Raw genomic sequence first — 20,122 nt, forward strand, 5'->3', positions numbered from 1 at the left:
TATAGAACCCCCAAGTTTATAGATATAAACATGGTACCTCAACAGAACTCAGAAATTCACCATCAATGTGATTTTTTTGCACTTGCAGTGGCAGAACAGCATCACCCTTTGGCCACAGAATTTACTAGAAAACACAACAGAGCCAGGGCTGTGACTTTCTATACAATATTATTTTTCTTGCATGTTCCCTGGCATGCTTTTACTCTGTCCATGGCACTTTCCCAAATGATTCCTAGGTGCAAATTAAGGTTTGTGCATGGCCACTCTGTTCTAAAGGCTAAAGGAGTAACATACCATAGTTTACATGCTTAGATTGCACCAGCTGGCCTCTGTGACAGAAAATTAACCCTAGAAATAATTCATTCATTAGAATGGATGCAGATTAGGAATCTCCAATGACCTCCATAGGGATGTATGCTCAACAAAGACTCATCAGAGAAAGCACTACTTCTCCAGACTCCTTGGTGTGCTAGGAGAACACATGTTCAAACTATTTTCATGTTCAACATTTTTCCCATCTGAAAACATGGATATTCAAAATAATGATGGGAAAAGGGAGGGCAGCCAGATGAACCACTGCTCCTAGTATTCAAAACAAAAACAACTCTCCCCAAAACAGAAGGGTGTCTCATATATTGTTCCAAGACTATAGTTTAACCTTAAATTTTCAGGCTGAGTTTAGCCAGAATAATAATTAAGTGAAAAGCTTAATGATCTTCCCCCTGGGATGGACTGCTAAAGGTCAGGTTTCAGATACACTAATGAGCTGCTAAATGCTGCTAACTGGAAGAGACTTTTTTTAAGTCCTGCACAAGCCAACCTACTCATGTGTTTGATGGCAACATTGGGCATATCAGATGGCTGTGGGAGTTTTGCCATGAAATGAAAGCTCCTCTTGTGCTTTATTTACAACCATTTCAGCAGAGTTTATGAGAAGCAGCTTGAAGGTGAGGCTGTGCCCTACGTAGCTGAGAAAGAGCTTTCTGGTTTAATCCCATCTGGTCATGGAATCCTCTGGTCAATGATTTGAGGAGTAATAAAAGACATGTAGGGTAGGAGTCCTTTGTTGGTGACAGCCCCGACTCTTGGAAAGGCCAAAAAACAACACAGGAAGGAGTTAAGGGCTCGCAGGAAAAGCAGCCGTCATGTGCTATCTTAAAAATTAAGAAAGCAACTTATTGTGATGTCTATGAGTTTGCATGGTTTAGTTCTTCTGTGTCTTAGTCCAACACCCAAGGCATGAATTTCCAAAGACATATACATATATTGATTGAATGGTTGGTTGGTTGATTGATTGATTGATTGATTGACTGATATCAGGTTTTAGGCATATAAATAGCAAAAAAAATCTTGTGCTACATTAGAACAGCAAGGCAGGTCAATACCATGGGCTTTATGGTGGATCCTTCTGATAGTTCAAAGCTAGACAGTTTAAAGCTAGATAGATTAAAACTAGATTTCTTTTTGCTTCAATGTCCCTGCCATAAAATTGGTGTAATACCCAGAACAATCTCACAGAGGTCACGATATTCATTCATATATATAGTGCATGAGGGAATTGATGCATTCACTGCTATATCATCCAACAGCAAAATAATCAATTTTTAATCTCTGCTGTGCACAGGTGCCAAGGGTAAATGGGACCTGAGACCAGGCAGTGAAAGAGGCAAATATTTGTGTCAAATCAAAGCTAGGTTTCTAAATGGTATTGCTACAATACTACAATTAGTAAAGTAAAATCTTAAATGCCAGATTTAAGGGCCTGAAGAGCTGCACAACTTTAATTCACAGTTCTTGTGAGTTTGGATTTTAATGCAGTCAGCCTCATGAATACAAAGGAACATAAAAGCATTTAAACTGACACAGGCCAAAGGGTTTATCTAGCTCAGCATCCTATTTCTGGTAGCAACCAATGGCAAGTGCTTTAAAAATGGGGATTTCGACAGGCCAAGCATCAAGTCATACTCTACCAAAACACTCCCCCAGGCTCCTGCTGCTTCTTGGCTCATTGACTTGTACGTTCAAATAAATTATCTCTGACTTTAATGACCCTTTCCATGCAATTTTCCTCCATGAATGCATGCAGGTTCTTTTAACTTGCTGAATGATCCATAATAGTGTTACAGGGTTTTGAACCAATTTGATACAAGTGTAGCTGCAAGCTGTGGAGCAGCAGGCAAGAGCATCAATATGTTTTGCTGTTTTCATTTCTTAATAAAACTGCATAAAGAAATTTAAGGAGAATGATTTTATTCCAGTCATCAGATAAGTAATTTCTTCTCTGTTTGGTTCATTTTGCTCTTAACCCCTTGTGTAATGAGAGGAAGCCCTTAGGTCCAAGGAAAGGTTTTTGGTTGTGAAGAGATGTGCTAAGCACCTTTATAAGCATTTGGTAGCTTGTCTGAATGAATTCCTGCACTTACAGCATTCCCTGTCACTGCTGTCTGATAAATAGCATATATGCAACTTACTCATCTTGTGTTGGCAACCTGGGTAAATTTATAGGGGCACACAGGGGAAGTGGGAGAGGGCTGCTGCTCCCCCAGAACCCTGCTGTGTGAGCAGCTCAGTCTGTGTTTCACAGAGCAGGGCAGCAGGGCAGCAGCCACGTTGGTGCATCACTGCTTGGAAGCTGTGTGTGATCTGGAGCAGCCAGATGTGAGGATGGGAGGATCTGAGGATGGGAGGATGGGAGGATGGGAGGATGGGAGGATGGGAGGATGAGAGGATCCTTCCCAGCCTGAGCAGCCCCACTGGTGGGACAGCCTGAGCCAGAGCTCTGGTGCTGCAATGGTCCCAATGCTGTCCCAGGTTTGGCAAGGGCAGTGGAGCAGCCTTCCCCCACATTCCTGTGCAGTGCAGGAATGGGGCTTTTTGGGAAGGGAAAGGGAAATTTAATAACTATTTCTCAAGTTGCTGAGTCAGTCCCTGTATTTCCTTCACTCCCAGCAAACAGAAGCAAAAGGCCAATGTCGCCTCCTGCTCTGCCTTCCCATCCCTTTTCTGAAGTAAACAAATGTCAGCAAATCCTGCACTAACAACACTGTTAAAAATATCACCCTGTCAGCAGACAGGTTCATTCCCTTTGCTCTGAAGCTCTCTCTTCATTGCAGTAAAGGTGTGCTGCTACATCAAGATAAGCAGTCTAGGTGGAAATCTCAGTGGCCACGGGAGGAACAGAGGCGTTGTGCTCTGCACCACAGTGTCACCAGCTGGAGTAATTTCCAAATAGGAATTATTAGTGTAGGAATTTGACAGGATTTGACCTGGTAACTCTCAAGGACCATGGTAGCCCTGCTTTATTCAGCTGGATTTTTTCCCTGGGGTAGCAATTGAAAATGAGGTACTTCAGCCATGATGCAGCACTCACTCTCTTCTGTGTTTCAAACCAAGTTAACTCCAGCACCAGCTCTACAGTCACAGTGAAAAGATGGTGCCCCATTAGACTTTGGAGATGTATGAAAAATATTCATGATCAGAGTGACTATATCCCTTTCAAAGGGAGATTAATCCCCACAACGCTTTTCCCAGGTGATTTTCCATCTGTTCCGGGAAGGGGACATTGGTTGCTACAATGAATAATTTCACTGGGAAAAGTGATGAATGAACCTTTTCTGCTTATTGCTTGTTATGTTTGGAATCTTAGAGTTCAGAAACTTCAGATTGTGCAGAAAAATATATTTTGTCACTGAAAGGTAAAAGTTTTCTCCTTTAACAGTTGGGTCCCACCACAGATAACATTTTACACTTGCCTTGTGGATAAAATTCTAGAAATTTGTCCCACTCCCTTCCAACACTCTCTTCATTCTCTCAAATGTACAGATGCACTGGTCATTTTTTGGACATGTATTGTTTCACATCTATTTAATTCTCTAACTATTTAACAACTTCTTTTCTTTTCTTTGAAACATCCATTATTGCTCCATCTTTGCCAGAAAGCAGCAAATGACCAAATCTACTGTTTCTATAATGATTCAAATTCTGTATTTGAATTTTTTTTCTGGATGACAAAATCTACCCTTGATTGAAGCATTTTCCTCCCTAGAGTTTCACTGCTACCTTATTCTTTCAGAGGTTACTGGATATCAAATCCAGGTGATAATGTGTTCTGAGCAGTGTCACAATTCCATCCTATGCTTTTAGCATAAATGAGTATATAATAAATTAATTTAAGACTTGATCTAAATTAATTACTGTGTCTTCTATACATCACTTACACTCTCATCAATAAACAGTAGTTTCCATATGTGCAGTTCTTGCCTACAATGTTCATTAAGAAGTTTAAATGAGAAACAGCAAAAAGCATTTTAATTCATTGCTAAGCACAGCAGAAAACTAAGCAGGATTCCAACTTTATGTACAATTTGCAAGCCATATGCATTAGCTCAAACGTAAATCTCCCTTAATGAGGTATACAACCCAGTTATTAATCACATCCATTGAAACATTCTCCATGTTCAGCTCTATTTCAGTGCAGGGGAGGGGGGTTGCTATTTAATATTTCTGTTCCTTTGAACAAGAAGAAGTGTTTCTAGGCATGAAAAATTGTAAAATTCGACCTCAAAATGAACTGTAGCAAGTGAACCTTGAATACAAAGAGGTGTCATTGCAGTTCAGTTAGAGACATGTTTGTGTCTAGACGAGCAGGTCTTTGGCTCATCTCCAGGGCTCATTCTGGGCTTCTACCCAGGGATGTTTATGGGGAAGCTCTGGAAAGGTCTTTTCAGTATGAAAGATCAAAAATTAGAAAAGATTCAAGATCAGTGATGTCAAATTCTTGTTAGCATTAATTATTTTTAATTTAAATCAAGGTCCCACTATGGTGGTCTCTGTGTAAACAGGGAAAGCAGTTTTTGCCTTGGGAGCCTGCAAAATGGGAGACAGAAACTGATGAAAGATCAAGGATGTGCCAAAGGGATGTGATGTGTAAGTAAATGATCTCCATGAGATTTAGCTCAGTTCCCAGAGTTTCTTGTTTATGTTTGAGCTTCTGTGTGTAGTCTGAGACATTTATTTTTGAGGTGGATTGGAAAGGGTAGAATGAGGGGGCTGTCAAGGTCTGTGGAACAAATTACCTGAAGAGGGAACACATCAGAAAGGAGACTAAAAGAGCATGAACCACCACTTTTAATCTGTGTTTCCAACAGATTGGTGTTAATCTAATTTATATGTTGGTGTTTCTTAGGAGATTGGAAGGCAAGGGAGGAACTACAGCTATGAGTATTACATCCTTACACCCTTTTCTTGTCCAGGCATCTGCAGTTGTGGCTGTGGTTGAGAAGTTGGCAGAATTTCATGGGGGTGGTGTTAGGCTGACACTGAGCTTTTCTGAAATGCAATTACACAGCCAGCTCCAGACAGAATCAAATGTTTTCCTCTCTCCTCACTGCTCCTCAGCCTCAAACAATCATGGGGTTGTTGTCTGCCAGGCTCCACCGAAATGCCTGCGAGGAGACCAATGCTTTCATGTTTTGGTCTCATTGGAAATTCCCAGAATTATTTAAAAGGCTTTCAGAAGTTCTCATGCAAGCAGAAGTAAATGCAATTACTCAGAGTACACATGAAGGAATAGTCTGTATATTTAACAAGAGTGCCCCATGATGCACTGCTACTTTTTAAATGAGGTTCATATTGTAATGGCAATACACCAAAATTTGGAAGCTGGAAGAACTGACATGTTCAGGCCAATGGCAAAGTGGCCAGAGTCTAGCAGAAATATTTATAAGGAAATCAAAATATCTATTATAAATAATTGACTTTGTTGATGATATTTGTGATGGATTTAAGTGCATTTTCTGTGTTTATCAGAAGTGCTAAAATATAGCAGTAATGAAACCTCTTGTGCAGCACTGGAGATTTCCCTGAGGTCCCTGTCACTAAAGATGATAGCTCAGCCAACTCAGATTTCATTGCACTTGGTTAAATATTCTTTCTATAAAACCCAGCTCTTTAAATTAGACAATTTATTATGATAGAGATCTGTTACTTAAAAGAAGAATTCTACCCTGAATACTTTTCAGGACAGAAAGGCACAGCAGGGTGTGAAACCCCTCTGTCAGCATTTCTACATAATCTGGTTAGAGAAGAAATTATGCATGTAGTGACCTCACAGGAGAATGGACCTAGAAAGGATTTAATTTCTCTGTGCAAATGCTTTTAAATATCATCAAATGCCATGTACCAAATGAAATAAAGAAGCATAGGTTTAGTGAAAACAAAATTTCTGCAGAAGGTTCAGCAGGAGATCTTGAGTAGACTTAATTTTTTGCTGTAGTTGCTGCAAGCTCTGTGACATTCAGAAGATGTAAATACTGTGACATCACTGAAATTCCTATGGCTCAAGGACCCTCCTCCCTTTGGACAATGCTACTCATCAGAGCATCACTGCCACAGTTTGACCATCTATCCTCAAAGTCTGAACCAGGCATTTTACTGGCAGGATGAGGTCTGACTTCACCTCTAGGACTGAGATGCTGGAGAAAGGGTAAACCAGTGACAGTGGTGAGAGTGGTTTAGTTCCTCAGCATCCTCATCAGACCCTCCCTGTTACCACTAAAGCGTCACAACAGCCAAGGCAAAACTAAGGAAAGAAGAAATGGTCAACAACCCAACTGTGTGAACAATTCAATTACAATGACTTCACAAGTACCTAGAGAGATGTAAAATTAAAACTATTTTTTTCCTACCTACATTTTAGATTAGTTTTTTTTAAATGTTCTCTATCTTTTCCCTCTCCTTAATCAAGCTGGGAATTACTTTACTCAGTGTTGTGGTTAGGGTCACTTAGCTGGATGCATTGTGCTGAGATTTACCTTTATGGAATATATCTAGATTAAGGTACACATTTCCTACTGCTACCTAAAGTGTGACCAACCTTCAAATTTTCTTTGCTTTCTACATCAAGATCCCTAAGGATTTACTGACTCTTCATAAAGAAGTGGTTTAATAATTTTTTCTATTGCTTCTTCCCTCCCTGAGATGCAGAGTCCTTGGTGACTGTGATTAATTTGCTTAATGTCTGAGATTCAGTTTTTAAATGAAAATGGGGATACCAATATTAATGATGCTAATATTAGTGATTTAGCAGAAGAACAAATGCATCCTACACTGAAACGTGATGAGATGCAAAGCTGTTCCTCTGTAAAAAACATGTGAGCCTAAACTCTCTAAAATGGGGTGTAATTTCAAATCAATAAACTGGGATAAAAGAGTCTAAAGAACCAGCAAACTGGCCTAGTGGAAGTGGCATAGATTTGGAATTAAATGGTCTTTAATGTCCTTTTCAACCCAAGCTGTTCTATGATTTCATGCTTCTGTGCTTCAATATGCTCCTAATGATCATGGCCCCTGCTATTATGGGGCATTTCTTAGATAAAACTAGAAGAGTTTTTCTAGGACATGAATTTTCTATTTCCCAGAGAAAAAAATAAAAAATAAAAAAAAGGTATTTTTCCCCTAGATAAAATAATATGAAGTTTATTTCCATTAGATTCACAACAGATAATTGTAATGCAAAAATATACTTCTTTCCCACCACTATGATTTAAAAGAAAGCTGCCTCTTCATCCTTTAATTTGTAACCTTAAAAGTTACATTTGTGGCTGTTAATAAAAACTGAGTACAATACTTGGATTTCTCTAAGTATTCTCCAAGTGCAGAAATGCTGAGTAATATGTGTTATGGCACTTCTAAGACTTTTATGTTTGTTTGAAATATAATGTAGACACCGAGGTTATCACCACATTGACTGCTGTCACCTCTTGCAGCAAATATTCTTTATGTCTTGATGCAAAAAAAAAAGTGCAGAGTCATCCCAATCTTCCTTCCTAGAAAGTTTAGAGAAGCTGGCAGCAGCCAGCAGCTCTCCTTCCAGAAGAGCCTCATGGCTCAGGCTGGGCATCAGTGGCTTTCATGAGGATAAATGCAGATCAAACTCCTATCCAAAGAAGGTGACTGATTGTGGCAGAACAGCTGAATGCTGAATGGGCATGCTTTGGTTAAGAAAACACTGAAGACAGATTTTTTTTCATGCTTAAAAAATCCTAAGCATCCTAAGGCAGAGTTAAGTCTGATGGCAGCAAAATAAGAGACCTCAGGAATGTGAACAGAATCTGCCTCCCAACACTGACAGGATGCACCCAGCACCTACATTAACATTTATTAATGTAACCTTTAGACTTGTAATGAAGAAGAATTTATCACCTCCTTAGATTGTGTGTTCCAGAGTTTAATGGAAGAGTTTAAAGGAAGAAAGAAAGCGTTGTTTTTACTGATATCTAATTTCATGGTTTTTGGGGGATATTTTTCCAAATGAAACCAATGACGACTTCTCCTTCAAGTAGAAATGAGAAAAACTTGATTGTTTCCTTATTACACCTTTTTTATGTTGAATGTTGTTGAGTCCTTACTGGCATTCCAGTCTATGAGGGGAAGCAAATAAAACTCTCAGTTTCTCTTTGATTTTCATGTACTAATAACAGGCTATTGTTTGCTGGATTTATTCTCCAGGGAATTCAGCCTATTTTTTCCATTTTATTTTTTAAATGTCATCCGCAGCAGAGATCTGGAACTAGGTGATTTTAAAGATCCCTTCCAAACCAAAACTATCTATAATTCAATAAAAGAAATCACGCCCCATTCCAAAACAGTGTTCCAGTCCTCTTTTTTGAGGATAGATATTTTTCTGCTTCTTTCCATTCTTCTTGGGCCATGCCACCTACATTTATCCCCTGAGATGATTTTTAATTGTTCAGAGATTGCTTTGGCTAAACTTTTAATTGATAAATTTCTCCAGGTTGATTGAATTTACCTCAATCAAGTGGTCTTTAATCTCTCATTTCACTTTTTTTTTTTTCTATCCCCTATCCTCTTCCAATTTATTTTAAATATCTGCTCATAATTCTTTTTTTTTAAATTTGAGGCAGAAAATATATTGTTTATTTTTGTCTTCACTGCAGCCTACCTTACCTGCTCTCCTACCCTCACAAATAATGAAATAAAAATTTCTTGTCTCCTTTCCTTTAAAGAAGTCATAGGCCATTTCCTTTCCAGCAAATAAAAATTGCTGTACTTCATTCATGTCATGTTAGTACCAGAGAAACTTGGCAGTTTTGACCCAGAGCCAAAGACCCCCTGAACCTTTCTGGAACTGCTCAGTGAACTTAACTCCACTGTCAATGCTGTTGTGGCACTGGCAATGGAGCTGAAGGAACAGAATTTTATAGACTGACTATGTCGTCTGAATCTTGAGAACTGTCAGAATATGTTCAGGAAAAATGGATTTGTGTCCTTGCTGGGAGAAGGGAATAGACCTGCTTATCTGGGGAGAGCAACAGAGGCTGACGGGAAAACTGGGTATCAGAGTAATGACATGGGAAAACCGGTCAGGCAAAGATTTGCTCTTGTGTAAACAAGGGAATTACTGCACTGTATTCCCCAGTACTTGTGTTTGTGTGATAGAACTGAAGTTACTTGTGAAAGGGGAATAAGTGGAAATTTTACTTTTGTATAATAGCAATCATAAGAAAATCAGTGCCAAGTGTGATACTCAAAGAAGCTACAAATTTCAATCTTTTCCTTAGATAATATTTGTTCTATTTGCAAAAAAAAAGCTTTGAGTTTAATTAAAGTATTTTAATTTTGAACATTATCGCAAGTTTGGGCACACACATTAGTGCATTCTGTCATGTAGCTCTTCACACATATGTCTGACAATAAAGCACCTCTCTATTAATTATTGTGCAGCTACCCCAAGGTTGAATGCACCCAGGTACTCATCAGCAAGAATGTGATACATTAACACTTATAAATTAATAAAAATAGAAACATGGCAAAGGTACAACCATGAACATAAAATCACAGGAGGGCAGATAAGTGAGATTTTGGTATGAGGAGAGAAAAGTCTATATTAGTGTTAATTGTGTTAATTGTTGCTAGAGCTAGTAGAGCATTGCTCCACCCATTCCATTGCTGGAGCGTGTCCAGAGAAAGGCAGTGGAGCTGGGGAAGGGTCAGGAGCACAGATCTGATGAGGAGCAGCTGAGGGAGCTGGAAGGAGGCTCAGCCTGAAGGCTCAGGGAGCACCTTCTTGCTCTCTACAACTCCCTGGAAGAACAGGTGGGGATTGGTTTCTTCTCTCAGGTAACAAGCAATAGGACCAGAGAAAATGGCCTTGAGTTGCTCCAGGGGAGGTTTAGATTGGATATTAGGAAAATTTTCTTCACAGACAGAGTTGTCAATCATTGGAACAGGCTGCCCAGGGAAGTGATGGAATCACCATCCCTGAAGGCATTTAAAGGATGTGGAGGTGTGGCACTGAGGGACATGGTTTGGTGGCTGGGTGCTGGGTTAATGGTCGGACTCAATGATCTTAATGGTCACATCTGACCTAAATGGGTCTGTGATTTCTGTACCTTTAAATTAAGCCATGCCAGGACATGGGCCCATGAGGTGGTGACCAGCCAGCCAGGTCCACATCCTGCAGGAGACTTAAACACTTGCTATAAACATATAAAAATTCCATTCAAGTCACTTGATTCTGCAGATTTACTCAGCTGAAGGAGACAATTCTTTCTGCTTGATGCCCAAAAACAACAATGTGCAAGACAGCTGTACCATGAGAATTTGAACAACTCACCCTAAACTTACCAGGGAATTCAAGGTCCCTCCTGAACTGAGATGCTGGTTCACAGGACAGCAGCATTTCCACACAGGCTTTTTGCTAACTGCAAGCCTTCTGTACTCCTGAATGTTTATCTTTCACTGGGGACACTGATCTGCAGTAGAGCAGGTAAAATTCACAGAACTTGACAGTTTATACTGTAATTTTCCCTGTCTAGGACCATTATCAGGAGTCTGCTTTGGGCAACATAAGCAGCTGTATGAATCCAAACAATTTAAATCTAAAGACAAACTCAACAGACCTTTCTTTGCACGCACTTGATTACTTGCAAATCTCCTGTTGTTGTATTTCTGGGTTTGATCTGAGAAAATTTGCTTTGTCCCTGCTTTGGTTCATGCAATTCTCCTACAGAGAGTGAAGGCCCACAGACAGAGGCAGAAACATTTGCAATTTACTCCTGTTCTGCTCAGTAATGTGCCTCCTTACACTGGCCATAATTTTCTCAGGGCTAGATCCAAAGTGCAGAGATCTTAACACTTTCTAATCCAAATCCAAATTTGTGGTTTTAATTGTTTTAATTATTATTTGAAAGCCAAACCATTTAGGATGTTTTTCTTAAACGTTAGCCATTTTTTTTTCCAAAGTTGAAATTTTCTAATGGTAAAAAAAAAAAGAATGTGCATCTGCATAATCTTTTCAAAATGCACTTTATATGAATACATATACATGATACATAACTTTTATTTGTTATTATTATTTGTCTTCCATTAAGATCAGATTCAACTTTACCATACTGTCACAACATTTAATAGCTGAAGACTTCCTAGAGTGTGACTGTGACAAGTAAAATGAAAGTCTGTATTAAATTTTAGTTTATTTAAAAATCACACTCCTAAAACACTTAGGAATGGAATACAAAGTCAGAACCGATTGTGGAACACTGACCACATCTGACTTTTCTGAATGTCCTCCCACATGAGCTAATGGAATCTTCCACCACAAGATCTCTGGATAGCAAAGAGAGAAAGAGACACAGATATAATCATAGAAAATAATCCGATGCATTTTCTAGACAATTAATGTGGACCAATGACTTAGCCAGTATTCTACTCTCCATCACTTCCACCAACATGTCAATTTTCATAGTGTGCAAACTTGTGTGCTATCATTGAGAAGTTCCTAGTTCACTCAGTAGGCAGAGAATCATGATACAAATTACTCTGGTTGTTTTTCCTTTATCCTATGTGAAGAACCCAGGTGGTCACATCTACTCATTTCTCAAACTATCCCTTTAATATATACTCTTTGGAAGAAAAGTTGTTTTTTGTATTTTTAAGTGTTTCAAGTTGAATCCCTTAAACCTTGAAAGATTAGTAAAATGTCACAAGGAATTTCTAGAATGAACCCCAGACTTGAACCAAATTTCATGTGCTCCTGTATTTGCAGTCCATTTGGGAACTAATTCAATGTTAATTAATATCAATTTGTCTCTTCATTTTTTTTCTGAGCATGGAGAGTCTTAGAATATCAGGCCTATTAACTTAAGCACCTGCAGGTGAATCTGGTATTCAGCTTTAGATAAACATTTTAGATTTGTCCATTTGTTAATCTGGTGACAAAAACATAAAAAAATTTAGCTGACAATTTTTTTTTTACTTCCGGAGAATGAAACACCTGGGGGATGATGGAAGCCCCTATGTATATGCACACATATAAACTTTGTTTTCTCGTTTCAGGTCATGGAACCAAAGGAGTGTTTGAACTTCTTTCAGGATGGCGTCGGACCAGAGAGAATCTGCCATTCAAGGACCGAGTAGCAGATGCCTACTCAGATGTCATGGTCTCCTACACGATGACAAGTTCCTTGTATTTCATAGCCTTCGGCATGGGGGCAAGCCCTTTCACCAACATCGAAGCTGTAAAAGTCTTCTGCCAGAACATGTGTGTCTCCATCCTGTTGAACTACTTCTACATCTTCTCTTTCTTTGGCTCCTGCCTGGTCTTTGCTGGCCAGCTGGAGCAGAACCGGTACCACAGCATCTTCTGCTGTAAAATCCCCTCGGCAGAATACCTGGACCGGAAACCTGTGTGGTTCCAGACCATGATGAACGATGGCCATCAGCACACTTCTCACCACGAGACCAACCCGTACCAGCACCACTTTATCCAGCATTTCCTCCGAGAGCACTACAACGAGTGGATTACCAACATCTACGTCAAGCCATTTGTGGTGATACTGTATCTCATCTATGCCTCTTTCTCCTTTATGGGGTGCTTACAGATTAATGATGGAGCCAACATCATCAACCTCCTTGCCAGTGAGTCCCCAAGCGTCTCCTATGCCCTCATACAGCAAAAGTATTTCAGCAATTACAGCCCAGTGATAGGCTTCTACATCTATGAGCCTCTGGAGTACTGGAATGGTACTGTGCAAGAAGACCTAAAAACACTCAGCCAGGGGTTCAACACCGTGTCCTGGATTGAACAATATTACCAATACCTTCGAGTGGGTAACATCAGTGCAACCAACAAAAGTGACTTTATCAGCATCCTCCAGAGCTCCTTTTTAAAAAAGCCAGAATTCCAGCACTTCAAAAATGACATCATTTTCTCCAAAGCTGGAGATGAGAACAACATAATTGCTTCTCGTTTGTATCTTGTGGCCAGGACTAGTGAAAACACACAGAGGGAAGCGGTGGAATTGCTGGAGAAGCTGAGGCCACTTTCTCTTATACAGAGCATCAAGTTCATTGTGTTCAACCCTACTTTTGTTTTCATGGACCACTATGGTTTGTCAGTAACTATGCCTGTCCTGATTTCTGGTTTTGGCATCCTGCTGGTGTTAATACTGACCTTTTTCCTGGTTATCCATCCTCTGGGAAATTTCTGGTTAATTCTCAGTGTCACCTCAATAGAGCTGGGTGTCCTTGGCCTGATGACCTTATGGAATGTAGACATGGATTGCATTTCTATACTGTGCCTTATCTACACTTTGAATTTTGCCATAGATCACTGTGCACCCCTGCTTTATACATTTGTATTAGCTACTGAGCACACCCGAACTCAGTGTATAAAGAACTCCCTCCAAGAGCATGGGACAGCCATTTTGCAGAATGTTTCCTCCTTTCTTATCGGGTTGGTCCCCCTTCTCTTTGTGCCTTCAAACTTGACCTTCACACTGTTCAAATGCTTGCTGCTTGCCGGCAGTTGCACACTTCTGCACTGTTTTGTTATTTTGCCCGTCTTTCTAACCTTTTTTCCACCTTCCAAAAAGCACCACAAGAAAAAGAAACGGGCCAAAAGGAAGGAACGAGAAGAGATCGAATGCATAGAGATTCAGGAGAATCCTGATCATGTTACAGCAGTCTGAAAGGCTTAGAAAAATATAATAGTATATTCTCTTTTTAAAAAAGCGTTGCACAGAGATGCAGGGAAAATAGAGCAAAGATCTCAGCTGCTTGTGCTGGCCAAGTCTGACAAGGCAAAGGAAGATCAAGAAGGGGTATTCATGACACCTCAGGGTGCAAACTTTTTTTTAACAAAAATAATGAAAGTGAAATAATCTCAAATGTTTCCTTTGAATCCTCATTCTTCACTAGGGAAGAGTCTGTTGGCCATTAAAAGTGTTCCTGAGCCTCAAACTGCAGCTCTAATGGGAATTGCTTAATATGTCATATGTAAGACTAAAGCTAGGGTGAAGAGTTACCATTAAGTAAACACTAGGGGAAAAGGCAGATTTGTTTGAAAAACTGTCCATGGAAGAGAACTAAACAATATTTCAAATGAGAAAAGGTTACAAGACCAAGAGAGATTGAAAATGCCATGGTAATTTTTTATTTTCTTGAGCAAGTTAGATAAGATGAAACCTATGCACTTGGGAAGTAAATGTTTAAAACTATCTAAGCCAAAGTACTTCCCAAATCCAGTATACCTTGTATATCTGTAACACCACAATTAGAGCATTGCAAATATGGATGGCAAAGGGATAGAGGAGAAGAAATTTATACAGGAGAAGAAATAATAACAGCCATTTGGAAATCTAACACTTAGTTCCTTTAAATGTGACGTATCACCATTTTCCCAGGAGGTCACAGTTGGTAGTTAATACTATACACATATTTTGGAATTTATAAATTATGAATTTCCCCTTGAATTAACAGATCTCACAAAACTGAGGCCATCGTCACTGCAGCACTGTTTGCAGTTCCTGCAGTGTAACACTTCTGAATCCTAATTTATCGGTGTTGACATTAAATACTGAATATTAATCAAGCAGGCGCTTTACACGTAATGATGGATTGCATTTCACAGGCACAATGTGACCGTGTAGCAGCTGAGTCAGCTCTGGAGCACCTGCACAGTATTATCATTATGTATTTGGTCCAAGGGACCAAGGGATATGTTTGCTGGTCCCTGCAATATGCTGCAGGAAGTGGGATTTTCCCCTTCTTTAAGCAAAATATTATTCAAAAAATTTGCCACACACTAAAAAAACAACACCTTGTAAAGGTTTGCATGGGGCTGAATCAACCCCTAGTTGTAAGAAGATGGATTGGTCCCCTGTGGGAAGGGGAGGGGAGGGTGAAATGTCTCTTTTACTGTTATTATTATTCCTAAGTGTTTGCGTGTTGATCATCTGCAATATAAAGCTTTGTTATGGCAGTTGAAACTTCACAGGAGAGTGCAGGAAATCCTCAGTTACTATGTGGCACTAGAAATTGTACTGTAAAGGACTATGAATGACTTTCTCTGCTTTGTAAACTATTCAGCTTAGTAGCCCAAGGGAAGGGATGAAAATAGATCTAGCCATTTCAGTTTGCTCTCAGCCCAGTTCTTCACTGGAGCTTGCCATGTCAATCTCTCCTTTTAATATTTTAAAAGGGCTTGCTTTCTACTTTCTGGAATATGGTATAGCATCACCTCCATGAGCAATGTCTTCCTGAACCTATAGTATCCATGAGGACACTATGTAAAGATATCACTATATGAAGTGTCTGTGTCTACTTTGTATTACTTGTGGGTACCTTTAAAAAATAATCTGGAAGCTGTTTGCCTTCCAAAATGTGTATACATGTCTATTTGTGGCTGGTAACTCAGTCTCAAACCTGCAGAGTTTGCTGACGAGGGTGTGTACATATGTTTTACTAAAAACCTCTCTGCAAGATGTTAATTCTTTGCTATGTGACATGTGTCACCTCTTGCTACTGTTTCATGTTTAGGGAGAGACAGAAAAAAATCACCTGCAATACAAAAAAAAAAAAAGCCATTTGAATGCTAGTTCTAATATTCATAAGCTGCTTCTGTTTCCAAGGAATGCAATTTCACCTCTTTATATTTTCTGTACTTTGCCATTGTTGTTTGCCAAAAATGACCTCTGTGTTTTAGGAGTGGTCAAAGCTCTTGATTGTTCAAGGAAATTTCTGAGTGCAACATGTCTTAGAGAGAGAGAAACTTTCTAGACAGGCAAAAACTCCAAAATTTGAATCTAGATTTAAACTTCAGGGGTAGCTAGATCAAGGTTACTGGTTTGACCCAAAATATTCAAGGGCCAGACACAGAACAGAGATCTAAATAGTTCAGTAAGGTTTAGAAGCAGGGGATGTTTTAATGTTGGGTTATGGCTCAGATATGTCACTAGTTGGGAAGCTTTTACTGACCTTGATTTGCATCTCGATGACATTGTGCAATATCCATCCTCTTTTGAACAGTCCATTGTGAATGTTATGCTTCCCAAGGCTCTTTTGAGATTTCCTCCACTGCCCACACAAAACCTGGATTGTTGCAGCACTGTGACCCTCGGTTATCAATTCTGGAGATGTCACCTGGGAAATTCCTGCTCTTCTCTTGTACTGCCCAGATGGGGATGTCTGTCATGCATTGTGTTGAAGGAAATAGCGCTTTCCAGGATCCATCTCATCTAACTTCATATATTAGCAATGTAGATGGTTATATCTGAACTTCCTTTATGGCCATAAGAGAGTGACAGACACCTCTAATCCATTTTACAGCTATATATTAGGAGTAAATGAATCACATTTTTTAAAACGCAGACTCCTGTCCATTGATGATCAAGGAAACTCAGCAATCAGTCCAAACAGACCCATCAGCTCATCCAGGCTTGGGAAGATTAACCCCACCTAAAATGATGAAATATCAAGAGAAAGAGAAAAGATTATAGACATGCCTCCCAAGCTTCAATTTCAAATTAAATAATTAATTAATCCCAGGAATAACTCAGCCCATATTTTATGTTTTGCTTTATGAAGTTTTATGCACAACAAATTGTTTAAAAAACTGGAATTCCCATAGTAGAGAACAGTAAGCCAAGACATCAAAAGATGTCAATATTAAAGGTGGGCTCACACAAATAAACTAGAATTTAATGAAGTGTCAGACTAACTCGTCTCAGTGTCATGCATGTGCAGTAGCACTTGTATGACACCAAATATCTAGATCACACGCTGGGACTAGAAGGTTTTTTCTCTGTCAATGCAGGAGTGAAGCAAAAAATAAATCACTCCATGGATGTAATTTTGTTATTTTTTTCAACCAGTTTCCACATCCACCAAAAAAGACTGGTGCAGCCTTCACTTCTGCAGATACATCAGTCTCTGTGGAACAAAGAAAATTAGAATAATTTTTTGGGAAGGATAGTCCATTTATTTTAATTCTTGCTACTTGTTTTTGCTTATTTTTCTTTCAATTCTTTTCAGTACATTATACCTTTTTCTACAGCACCTTTTCAGCTTAACTGGAGCTGCATAAGCCCCTGTGAAGACAGCACATGGCTCATGCTAAGCAATTTGACACTCTGATAACATGCTGCATACTGGATCTTCATTACACACCTTTTTCCCCAGTCACCATAAATCCCCTGCAATAGTGTTTATATCCCTTTAATGTCTGATTTCATATGTGGTCTAGATAATCTTCTGAGAACTCTTTGTGCATCTCCTACTTGGTTTGGTTTCATTCCCTCAAAGTATATTGGTTTGAATTCATTGTTGAGATAACTGTGTTGAAGTCAACAGATCTATTGCCATGATATATTTAACTTTGCATGTCTTCTATCTGGTAAGAAGTGATACCATGACAAATGGGCCTCTTACATTTTTGGCATGCTTGTTGAATATATCTGTCTATAGCCATAACTGCATGCAGCACTCAGGGGTCTGCAGTGAAGGTCCTTTTCCTTACACTTTGCTCTTTTAACAGGTTATTTTAACCTTAATCTAAACTTCTGTCTGCTTGTTTTTTTTTTTTTCTTTTTTAAGTCTTCACCTCTGTAGTCCAATACTTGATGTAGGTTTAAATTAGATTTCAGGAAGAAATTTATTACTTTGAGGATAGGGAGGCCCTGGAACATGTTGCCCAGAGAAGCTGTGGCATCATCTGCCACATCTGCCCCATCCCTGGTTGTGTCCCAGGCCAAGCTGGACAGGGCTTGGACCAGTGCCAAGTGTGCTTCCCATTGCAAGTGATTGGAACTGGATGGTCTTCAAGGTCCCTTCCAACCCAAAATGTTTCATAAATGTACTGCCAAAAAAGCAATGCACTTTTTAAAGTCAAGGTAGATATGGATGTATGGCACCTTGTGTGCACAAGTTAAAGAAATCATCTTCAGGGTTATCATTCTCAATTTTTTACTTCAAATAACTCCTATTTAGAACATATTGTGCCACCTGTTAATGTCTATCCAAGTTCCTTGAACAACTCTAGTTTTGAAATTTTCTCCAATGGGAAGGAAAGAACCAGGGGGGAAGGAAGAATATGCAGTTAAGTGGTTGTATAATCAGCGTTCTTCTTTTCCCCAAAGGCTTTCACTGCTCTACTCTTAATTAAGTCACACTGAGTAGTAACTCTAGCGTAATTAAGATTTATTTCAATGTAGTTATTCCATATTTCACTATGACAAGAGCTTGGCTTATTGTCTTTAAGCAAGTACCATGCTAAGTCTCTGATTAATTTTTCAGTAATTATAAACTTTAATAAGTTATTTTTCATTGCAACACTAGGTTTTTGAGTACTTCAAGCTCCCATTTGATCTCCTAGGAAACACTGTAAGGAAGCAAAGTTAGGCAGTCAGTGAGCAATAGATGTGTTGTAGTGTTGGGGAAAAGGGATTCTTGGCAAAGGGGCAGCATCTCCTCCAACAAGGCTTTGAACAAACAGTGATGCTCAGGATATCTGAGAAAAATGAGGTGAAGTGGAAACCAAATGAAACATTGTTTGGAGTGTAAGCAAATTATTATAGATAAAGCTTTGATTCTTCTTTCATAACTTCTTACACAGGCAAAAGGCATTTGAACAAGAAAGGAAACTGGATATGGAAAGCACCTCATCCATCACCTAAAATGATTCTTTTCACCATAGTCTTGCATAAACAATGTCACACACCAAGTTAGTACAGGTGGTTCCACCTCAGCATGGGCCTCTCCATGGTCTGTTTTCCATGGACAGCAAGGGAGGGATTCCACGTTTCTTTTCACAAATCTCTGGGGAGAAGATTCCTTACCCGACAGAGTTGTGCATGGGTGAGAGATGAAATATGCAAGTACAGGTATTTCATGCCCCACTTGTTCTCTCTCTGCCCTCTCATGAGCAGCAGCACCATGAACCCTGGTACCAACCCCATGCTGAGTGCAGTAATTCATAATTTCCCCAGGAGTAACTTGGAATTTGCGACCACAGCAGCTCACAGGCTGACACAAGTTCATATACTTCTGACCAAGAAGATTTTTAAGGACTTTTTTAGAGGTGTTCTTTGAGAGATTCCCACTTCTCCCTACAGAGCCCCACACAACACCTCACCTGCCAAACACTGGAGAGGTGTAAATTCTTCTGATATGGCAGTCAGGTAAAAGAATTTTCTGGAAACTTTTCTTTTTAATCCTAGTTGTTTTCCTGAATATAATTTTTTTTTCCCCTCAACCACTTCTCCATCTCTTTCTACCGCCTTCATGGTTTAAAAGCAAAAGGTCCACTGGGAAACCTGGATGTTCATCCTCCCCACAGCCACACAAAACATCATTAACCACAGGTTTGAGGTGAGTTTTGGGTGTTCAGGTCAAACACAAAGATCTGGCTTTCTTGCCCGCACAGGCAGTCAAAACCCTGCTGAAAACAAGTAAATGTAAAGCAGTTCATCTTTCCTAGCTCTCTTTGTTTCCTCTCTGACATACTAGTGTGTCCACAACACTATTCTCATTTTTTTTCCTGCTTCCTCATTAAAACAGAGTTTCTTTTTCCTGCTCCCTGAGGCTATCTTCTTTTTGCAGCTCAACTTATTTTGTACTTTATTCTTCTCTGTGTGCTCTCAACCTCTTCAAAATTTCCCTATTTATTTTTGAAAATTCTGAGAGTATAACTCTGTTGAAATAAATGGAAGATGTTTCTGTGCTTCAAAGTGCAGCCTGTGGTACAGACCTAACTAATTTATAACAAAGCCCAAATAGCAAAATACTTTCTTCAGACAGAAAAGTGTCTGTAAGAAAACTCAGA

The 20,122-nt window shown here is 39.4% G+C and overlaps 1 protein-coding gene across 3 annotated transcripts in view; it reads left to right on the forward strand.

Annotated features, from left to right (window-relative positions):
* Nucleotides 1-13,991, forward strand: part of PTCHD4 (patched domain containing 4) — an 80,441-nt gene extending 66,450 nt beyond the window's left edge. For all 3 annotated transcript variants that reach the window (XM_088053381.1, XM_005521821.2, XM_088053380.1), the window contains one exon: nt 12,358-13,991. In XM_088053381.1, coding sequence (XP_087909507.1) covers nt 12,358-13,991 — 1,634 coding nt within the window. The remainder of the gene's footprint in view (nt 1-12,357) is intronic.
* Nucleotides 13,992-20,122: the final 6,131 nt, after the last annotated feature.

This window comes from Pseudopodoces humilis, chromosome 3, assembly GCF_049639895.1.
Source record: "Pseudopodoces humilis isolate 2021_Gansu_Grassland_sample_001 chromosome 3, ASM4963989v1, whole genome shotgun sequence".
NCBI lineage: Eukaryota > Metazoa > Chordata > Aves > Passeriformes > Paridae > Pseudopodoces > Pseudopodoces humilis.